General features: G+C 35.7%; 1 protein-coding gene across 1 annotated transcript; it reads left to right on the top strand.

The window, feature by feature from the left end:
* Positions 1-94: 94 nt before the first annotated feature.
* LOC134744541 (glutamate receptor ionotropic, kainate 2-like) lies at positions 95-10,328 on the top strand. Its single transcript, XM_063678360.1, has 16 exons — positions 95-202; positions 721-864; positions 1,139-1,471; positions 1,787-1,878; positions 1,967-2,083; positions 2,289-2,468; positions 3,135-3,278; positions 3,557-3,757; positions 4,544-4,807; positions 5,372-5,595; positions 5,909-6,046; positions 6,420-6,618; positions 8,047-8,275; positions 8,425-8,540; positions 9,070-9,228; positions 10,093-10,328. The coding sequence occupies exons 1-16, from the start codon at positions 106-108 to the stop codon at positions 10,297-10,299; spliced, it is 2,844 nt and encodes a 947-aa protein (XP_063534430.1). The 5' UTR covers positions 95-105; the 3' UTR covers positions 10,300-10,328.
* Positions 10,329-10,562: the final 234 nt, after the last annotated feature.

Here is a 10,562-nt window from a genome sequence, read left to right on the forward strand (position 1 = left end):
GACAATGTGGAGTGAAAACAAAGTGTTGTGTTTTAACTTGACTTTTAACCGGCGGTAATTTTCCATATATATTGGTTATTTGGTGCGTGAGTGACAACATCAAATATGTGGACAAGGACGCTACTATTTTATACTTTCACACAAACCTGCTTGTGTCAAATACGACATATACACATAGAAGAAAAATCACAATTAAATATAGGTATGATTTTCTTGTATGGATATTTAGTTTAATACTGAGACTAAAAAACAATTTGCATATCTATTTATTTTAATCTAATCGATCGGTCCAGGATAAAAAAAAACCCGGTAGGTATTACGGTTTATTTATTTGTTTGAAATTTATAGTCCCTTAAACATTAAATGTGAAAATGGCCTGTTTTAACGTTAATTAAATTAATCTAAGACTTTTATTTAGTGTCCAATATTAGTGTCCACATTTAGAACTAAAGAAAACCTTCACATAGTTTTCGATATTTTGATGATCGGTCTGACTTTGTCGGTACTCGGTAGTGATGCTGCCTATTAACTCGATGGTCCTGGGTTCGAATCTGGGTAAGAGCATTTATTTGTACGTTGACCACAAAAAATTCTTCTTGTCTGAGTAGCCTTATAATACAAGCCTTATTGAGGTTACTGCGGGGCTTAGTCAATTTATTTGTTGTTGTGTTGGCTTTCCTATAATATTTATTTTAATTTCCAAAAAACAATGGCCTACAGTGGGGATCTTCGAACCGGGTTCCGGAGTGGAGATGGGTGCCTTCAATGAAAGCATGAACAGTGCCGTCGGAGATGGCAACCGGCGGTTGGAGCCGATAATCATCAAGCCCACAGCGTCTGACAGCTACTCCGTATTAACTGACTGTAAGTGCACCATTACCATGAGTTTGATGCCGATTCGAATGTACACTTATCATCAAAACGATATGTGAATGATGTTAGTTATTCATCATTCGCGTATGCGTCTCGCTTGCGCTTATACATGTACGGACAAGTCCGACTCTAATCGCTAGTTTCTGTGTAAACGTTGCCACAGCTGTATTCGCTAGTTTATATGTAAAGTCACTCTTATTTGCAATCTTTTTTTTGTAGTTTGTCAAAGGACATTCATAATATTATAGTCATATTTTTCTTGCAGTGTGTACAGATGATTCAATAAGAACTATAGCCGTTCTTGGACCACACAATTTGATATCAGACAGGGGTGTGCTCAACCATTGTTCGAAATTGAATATTCCATACCTACAAGCTACATGGCAGCCTTTTGACCCTGACTCAGAGGAAGAAGATACAGAAAGTTTAAATGGCAATGAAGAAGACGAAAATGATGAAAACGAAGAACAGGAATACAAATTTAAAAATATTGCTATAAATTTTTTTCCCGACTCAAATGAAGTGGCCAATGCGTACGCGGATGTATTAAAATTCTATAACTGGGAAAGTTTTATAGTTCTCTATGAAGATGATTACGGTATGTTTAAAGTTGAATAGGTAATCGATATCGATATATTTTTGTATTATTTGTATTATTTTTTGAATCATTCTATTATATATTTGAAGCGTCACTTCTTCTGCGATACAATAATCGTTTACTAGTAGTAGTTGAAAATGCAGTGAAATCCTTAGGACTCGTCACATCTCATTACAGTAGTACGCAAGATAATAAAAAATCGATGGAGAGAGAAAGATTAAGATAACCTTTGCCACCATTGTACATTTTTTTTAAAGCGTTTCTCATCTATAACGTCTAACTACGCATACGATGATACAAGTGCATTTCTTCCAGGATTATTAAGAGTTCAGAAAATCATATCTAACTATTCAACAATTTTTTATGTGATATTTCGAAAATTGGACCCTGAGGCTGAAAACTACGAGGTACCTGTTTTTGATATTAGAAACTTGGCTATTGAGTTTATTAATGTATTATAAGAATAAATTATGTGAAATAATAACATATTTTCAGATATTTAAAGAATTGAGTAAGATGCAAGAAAGTCGTATTATATTAGATTGTCATGTGGACAATATCTTAAAGTATATAGAAGTTGCAGCAAAACTCAATATGCTCAATTCATATCAGGTATTTAATTTCCAATATACCTATACAATACACAGTATGATTTGCTACCTACTTAAGTCGCAATAATGTGGTAATAATTAGGGCTAAATTTTGTCGCTTATACCCAGGGCGATTCCTAATGGTTTTTGTCAGAACAAACTAGAAGAATCACCAATCGGCCTGATAAATAAGTACCTACCTCGTTTCAATTTATTTATGTTTTCAGCATTATACATTTACATCGCTGGATACATCCCGGGTGGCGGATCAATTGACTACATACGCTTCGAATTTTACTTGGCTTAGTCTTGCCGAGTACGAGAAACTTAGCAGTGCACAAGGCAGCCTGAATTCAAGAGTTAGTCACTGGAATAATGGTATCTCACTACCCGTTGTCAAATTTCCGGTATGTTATGGTCATTATTTAAATTTGTACAACTGTACATAAATGTCAGTCGATTGATAAATAAATGCTGACAGATTTTTGATTGAAGTAAAAAGTACGCTATACAAACAACAAATAAACTCCTACAGTTACAATTAGGTACTTAAAAACATTTCCTGTGTCAAACATACAATAAGTTATAACTACAGAATCGCGCATCTTAGATATGGATATATGCGTTAAATTTTAGTAGGTATAGGCCGAGCGGAGAGGGGTAAGTGAATTTTGCAGGACGCCACACACCTTGGCCTCACCGTACGGTCGGCAGGAGCAGCATCTGAGCAGGTGGCATGACTAATGAGGGACAAGTACCCGGGATTATCAAATTACTTCTTCGTTTCCCTTGTTGAGGAGAAGACGTCTGAACGAAAACATTTCTTGGGAAGCTGGGTCGTCGCCTGCGGGATGAGGGCCTCGACCCCCCATTTTGTTTAAAATTAGGCTTACTATTTATAGTTTAGTTAAAGTCGGATTTAGATCTAAGGTGTTTATTTCAGTTTTTTTTATTTATTTTACAAATTCCTACATTTAAATGGGGTTGCATATTACAAAAATATTATCCAAAGGACGCATTGTACCTTATAAGGACATATGAGAGATTGCATTAAAAATAAATTCATTTTCCAGACTGATGCTTTATTAATGGATGACGTTGCAAGACACGTCTTGGAGGCGGCGGAAAAATCAAATATTCCTCCTGATTCCCAAGAAAAACTGTGCAGCAGTAGACCATGGAAATACGGAGCTAAGCTTCAAGAATATATACTGAATGTATGTCTTATTTTGTTCCGCTGCAATTTAATCCCTCCATCCTTCTCATTCATTTATTCCATCCCTTTTATTAATGTAAAGCGGTGACCAACCGAGATAATTTGATTTCATGTTCCGAATCTGACATAAAATGACCGACTTTGCTGGGTATGGATAAGGGCAAGTATCTAGCCTGGAAAAAACTTAATATCATAAAATACAGTGACATATATTTTACCTATAAATACTTATAACCAATATGGTGATAGGGTTTTAATATTTTGATAATAACTTGACAGACAACAACTACAGGAGTAACTGGAATAATATCATTTGATCCAATGTCAGGCCGTAGAAAAGATTACACATTATATTTAAATGAGATACACCAATCCCATTTGCATACCATTGCCACGTGGAAGTCTGAGCAACAGGAGTTTGTAAGCGACGAAAAGGCTATCGAGATACTAAGTAACCAGTCAAATATTCATCATTTCAAAGTAAGTATTACCAAGTTAAATGATTGTATATAATTGTGTCATATAGATAATAAATAACAATGCATGTAGGTAGGTACATATGGGTAATAGTGAAGTTAAATTTAAGTACCTGTTGATTATTGAATATTTGTACTCCATATTATGGCAAAATAAAGAATAATAATGAAAACTTTGTATACCACCTGTTTTGTACCCTTATTTATACAAATAAAATATTTTGAATTTAAACTTTGATTTGAATTATGTAGTTACCTATCAGATACAGACATTGTATCCTGGAATTTGTTTTTCGTTCGTAACTCTTTTGATACTTATTCAGCTGTAGCTGTAGTTAATAAACATTTTATTTAAAAATAAAAAAATTAAGAGAGGAAATGTATGGAGAACGGTCGTTCCCTTTAACTTAAGAGTCATCATGGTCACGATATTTGATACGGGTGTAAGAAAATTTAATGAAGTGAAAAACTTTATAACGGGTACTTTTATCGCAATAAAATTATTCTCTGAGGTGACCCAGAATATAATTATCTTCCATTATCTGGCGCATGTGGCTGGACCTTGAAAGGATATAATTGTGTATGCTCTTGTTATGTTTTATGTTACATGTTTTTAAGATGATGTCCGAACTGTAGGAAGAATAATATATGCACCTTAAATTTCCTTTTAATTTCTCCATAAAATTTAGGATTTTTTTTATATTTTTAAGCTTTTCATTTAAGTATTTTATTTTGTTTTTATCCACGTGTGTTTCTTTGTTTAAAATTAAAAACCATTTCTGACTGACAGGTTATGTCCCGACCTGCTGAACCATATATCGCGAAAAAGAAATGCTACATCGACCATCTACCGGGTCCCGACTGCAAAGAAAATGATGATGGACTTGAATATGAAGGGTTCTCCGTAGATTTGGTCACACATATATTTAAAGTGCTTAAAGATGAGAATCCTGGGTATACGTTCGAATTCGTATTTGACCCGAATATCACTTACGGAAAATATGATACCGTTCAAAAGAAATGGGATGGACTGATTGGAAAATTACTGGATAAAGTAAGTTTTGTTTTACGGATTTGAAATTCTGATAACACCACTATAATGGGTGAATTTCAACAAGGCAAAATTTTGCAAATTTTGGTGGACGTTTAGTTTAATATTAGGGTTAATACAAATAGGGTTAATGTTGTATAAATTTAATTTTTAATTTTTATCAATGTTATTTTATATTTTTCATTTTTATTTTATATATTGGTAATGTCGTAAAATATGGGTTTTTAAGACCTGAAATAAATGATGTTTATTTTATTTTTTTATTTATTATTGGTTATTAAAGATAGTTTTAATGAATTGTCAAAAATATTATATCAATCGGCGATTAACCATAATAGTTTTTGAAATATTTATATTTTCTTTATTTCGGGTTCACCAAAATTGTCTAGCGTCACCCACATTACAAGACATTCAGTTTTTATCAAATGAATGCACAGATTGTTGCATACATGCAACACATAGTTTAGTATTACCTATGAATATGGCCACTCGTTGAAAAAAACATTACCTTTTGTTATAGATATGGATTTAAATTGCTATCTAAAATATCAACGACTATCTTTTTAGCAAGCCGATCTGGTCGTATGTGACTTGACAATGACCGAAGCACGGAAGAAGCTAGTCGATTTTTCGGTACCAATTATGACTGTAGGTATCAGTATTCTCTTCACCAAGGATAATAAGGTCCCGATCGACACCCTGTCCTTCCTCAAACCTTATTCTGTGGAGATGTGGATCTACACAGGGACAGCATACTGTATTGTGTCTATAGTACTCTTTGTTTGCTCAAGGTAAAAACTCCGTCACCGGTATATTTAGTGTTTTAACAGCGTTTTCCTTTTGTTATTATACTCAACAGCAAGTAATGATTAGAGATGCTGTCTATATTAAATTAAAGTTTTTACGCAATGTCCTTCCATTGTGGTAAGAATGTGTTGAAATGACACTTAAATGTCTAGATTTAAAACGTTCGAAGTAAGATTGTTTAGATATAATATAACGCACGAATATTATTTTTATATCAAATATCTTAATTTAGCGTAGGTGCTATACCTATGTAGAAAAGTAAGTGATAAGATGGTTAACTTCTATATTATATTCCAGAATATCTCCAGCGGACTGGGAAAATCCGCAGCCATGCGAAAAGGAGCCAGAGGAGTTGGAAAACATCTGGAATTTCAAAAATAGCACCTGGTTAACAATGGGGTCTATTATGACTCAAGGATGTGACATTTTACCTAAGTATACACTTTATGTATCCTCCTACCGCCCAGAGACCTTTGAAAATATCTTGAGTAGTGTACACAAGACACTAGTCAGTTATGTTTAAAAATACCTAGCTGAATTTAAACCTACACAATTGCTTATAGTCTGTAGGCGTAATTGCAAAACATGTTTGGCTTCGCAAATCATGTTACTTTATTTGTCCAAATAGAAAACATATGTATTTTTCCTGAATATGTTCTAAGCCGGTACCATACAAACCTGTTAAAATGACTTTCGAAGGCTAACTCTGGGCGCTAAAAGGATATTATAACTATAAACTCAGCTATATAATTAAATATTATTTTATCTTTTTATTTGCCTCAATAATATAAAACCAGCGAACTTTCAGGGCTTTCGGCTCCCGTTGGGTATGTGCCATGTGGTGGTTTTTCGCCATGATTGTCTGTCAAACTTATATCGCCCAGTTAGCCGCTTCGCTGACATCTGCTATGGAAAACGCACCCATTGAGGGAATCGAAGACCTGGCCAAGCAGACCAAGGTTCTATACGGAGCCTTTGAGGCAGGCTCCACGATAGAGTTCTTTAAGGTATGAATATTTGGGGTAGACGGACAGGAGTATTTTTCTAGAATGGTAAAGAAATCCTAATACTCTATGAACTGTCTAATAAAATGGGTTAGTTATCATACCGTTTAAGAAAATACATGGGTCTTAATGTAATACTGGCATGAGTGCTTTGATTCCCAAGATTTTATAGTCCATTTTGGTAAAAATAGTGTGATACGGAAGAGTGTAGTTAGTTAGTTAGTTAGTTTTGCTGGGCATTTTCCGCAACTCGACATCCAATGTGCCTATTTTGCGTGAAACGAGGTAGCGCTACTCTAACCACCCCAGCTCCTCCACGAAGCCTAGCAAGGTCTTCAGGTTGCTAGTTGCTTCCTTTAGTGTGCATGGATTCCCTAGGTATTTGCTCCTATATACTTCTACCTGTTTACAGTCTAGGAGAATATGTTTTGTTGTTTCTTCTTCTGCCATGCACGCTCTGCACATGGGGCTGTCCGTTTTACCCATAATATGTAGGTGTTTGTTTAGTGTGTTATGTCCTGTTATTAATCCTACTATTTTACGTAGTTGGCTTCTTGGTGTTTTCAGTAATATTTTGGTAAGTTTGTGGTTCAGTTCCGGTAGAATTTCTTTGGTTTGCCTGCATGTCTTCATTTCATTCCAGTACTTGTTGTGCAGTTGTCTGTGATGTTGTTCTAGCTGGTTGTGTATGTAGGATATTGGTAGGGGTATGATTGGCTCGGGTCCATATGCCGGTGTTTCTGAACCTTTCCTGGCCAGTTCATCCGCTGCATCGTTTCCTCTTGATCCACTATGCCCCTTTATCCATTGTACTGTTACTTTGTTGCCTTCTTTGCTCACTTCAGTGAGGCTTCGATGACATTCAAGTATAAGCTCTGAAGTAAGTTTGTCGCTGCATAGCGCTTGTAGTACCGATTTACTGTCTGACAGTATTAGTATGGTTTCGTGTTTCACTTGTCGTCTTGTAATAGCATTGCAAGCTTCTATTATTCCTAAACATTCAGCTTGGAATACCGTATTAGTAGACCGACCTTTACCGGAAGAGTGTATTTTAAATACGTGTCTTTTTTACGAACAATGTGATAGGTACACTATAATTGAATGACAAGCATCTACGACATTTTTTTGCACTTAAAATATTAAGACTAAACTTCCTATCATGGAAACAAACGGTTCTCGAAGACATTATCACACTTTTCTCTGGAATTACTCTATAATCATCACTTAAAATGTTGTTGTACACCTATTTAAAGAAACTCACAAAGTATTGAAATCAACCAAATAACCACAAAAAATATAATTTCAAATAAGATTTTAATCAATAATCATCTGACATTACGATGTCTAGATTTTCTATGGATTTGACGTTTGTTTGTTTAAATGATAGGACGCGAAAGGATTTATACATTTTAGACCTAACATCATTCACAGAATTCGAAAGATAAGATGTACCGCAAGATCTATGAGAACATGATAGCAACACCAGGCGTACTAGTAGAGAGTAACGAGGTCGGAGAAAAACGTGTATTAGCAAGCAAAAACAAATTTGCATTCTTCATGGAGTCTGCCAGCATTGAGTACAAGATGAAACGGAATTGCTTGCTTAAGAAAGTGGGGGGTGAACTGGACTCTAAGGATTATGGAATTGGAATGCCTGCAAGTAAGTCTAATTTTAAGTAAATAATTTACTTTAACTATTTTTTCCCGACCTATTTATTACCTATGTATGCACGCGTAGTTCTCTAGAAAACACCTAAGTCACGATCACGACGCATTTGTTTAATAATTGTGGCATTTGTTTATTTTCAGATTCGCCGCATAGATCAAAAATCAATAGAGCCATATTAAAACTTAAGGAAAATAATAAATTGAATGATATCAAAGACAAATGGTGGAATGAAGAATTTGGCGCTATACCATGTGAAGTAAGTTTCAACAAATCAAACAATGAAATATTATGTACCTCTTATTTTCTAATACCTAAGGCTAAAGTGGTGAGTGATGAGTGTTGAATAAATTTGCAGACGTAATTTGACATCTGAGCTAAATTACGAAAATGAACTGAATAATGAATATGTTTTAACTGGACTGTATAAAATATTTATTATTTATTTATTTAATATTACGCCCAGTAATAGGTGCATTACTGTTGAAATATAATTCTGTCAGGCAATAATTCCGCCATTCGTATATTTTTCAAAAAGTTTATTAATACAGTAGGCGCTCGTCAATCTGGCACGCTTAGTAATACGGCAGTTAGCGTCTTAGATGGCCCGCTCGATAATCCGGCAATTTACACAGAACGCCGGATTATAGAGCGGTTGGATTGTTTGTGATACTACCACGTGTTTGTTTTCGTACTTTTATTTCCCATACAAATCCATTAATCCGGCAGTTCCAACAATCCGAAAAAGGGAAAAAAATTGCGCCTACTGTATATATGATATATTTCAGGACACGGTAGATGTTAACGACGTGGAAGGTGACTTGGAGCTTGAGAACTTGGCCGGTGCCTTTTATGTGCTGATCGGCGGACTTTTTGTCGCGCTAATTATTACTGCTGCCGAGTTCATGAACGAAGTTCAGAACATAGTGGTTGCTCGTCGTCGTGAAGTAAGAAACTAATAGTGCTAACTGAACGTTATTTATTTGTTGTGTAGAAAATGATGCTATGGATTTCATCTGTTTTTATACTTACAACAAATTTTTAATGAGTTTAAGCGTGTGAATGCTACATGCAAAAAAAAGTATTTGTGGATATACCTAATGAGTACATACTTGTTTGAAAGTAACGACCACAATGACAAACCCACAGAAATAAATATACCATAGAAGACGCAAATACATCTACTTCGCGTGTCCGAACCCCGACCAAGCGTCGAGGTACACCGTCGCTCTTTACAGTCCACGCGTATCAGTTGTTGCAGCCGGACGTCCGTGAACTTAAAAAATGCTTCGCTGCATGATAATTAACTGCAACAGCCCAAAAATTTCAATCACCCAAAACGAGCAACAAATTTCCTATCACAGATAAGTAATTTAAAAATTATGTTATGCGTAAATTTTGTATGAAAGAGTAGGCACGCTTGGTTTCAATACAAATCGTGGTATTTGCGTCATCTAGCGTACATACATTAAATCTGTGGACAGACCCTACCCCAAGGGCCACGGAACGCAAGCTTAACGCTAACGCCAACCGCCATAAATTTGTTATAATCAATATATGGCGGTCGGCGTCAGTTTTTTTTTTTTTTTATGAAATAGGAGGCAAACGAGCAGACGGATCACCTGATGGTAAGCGATTACCGCCGCCCATGGACACCCGCAACACCACAGGGGTTGTAAGCGCGTTGCCGGCCTTTAAGATGGGAATACGCTCTTAGCGTCCAGTTCGTGGCAGAGGCGTGAAAAGCGCGACCATCTTAGACCTGCTTAGAGCTGCTGGATAATGTGACATTGATAACGATATATTTACAGGTGACACACAAAGAAGCGTTTATGGCGGAGCTGAAAGCTTCGCTGAACTTCTTCCAGCTCCAAAAGCCGGTTATGTGCAGCCGCGCCCCATCTATCGCTTCACGCGGATCTTCTCAGAGATCGCTAAAGTCGCAAAAATCGAGCAGGTCGAATGTGCGGGCGCAGTTTCTTAGCAACCTTCTTGAATTTGAAAAGGGACACAACTGATAAATAAATGGACATCGTGGAGCCACGATTTATGTCGCTATGAGTAAAAAATAATACTAATACATATTTTTAAGTTCCGTAAAGTCAGGTAACTATAGTCCTATATGCTACAACTGTAGTTAAATTTTTAACGTTGATTATTGATAAGCCTAATTGAACTACATATACATAAGTACTCGTTGAAATTATTTTGTAGCTAGGATGTAGGTACCTATTAATGCTTTTTAGGGTTCCGTACCCAAAGGGTAAAAACCCTATTACTA

This window comes from Cydia strobilella, chromosome 10 (genome assembly GCF_947568885.1).
Source record: "Cydia strobilella chromosome 10, ilCydStro3.1, whole genome shotgun sequence".
NCBI classification, from domain to species: domain Eukaryota; kingdom Metazoa; phylum Arthropoda; class Insecta; order Lepidoptera; family Tortricidae; genus Cydia; species Cydia strobilella.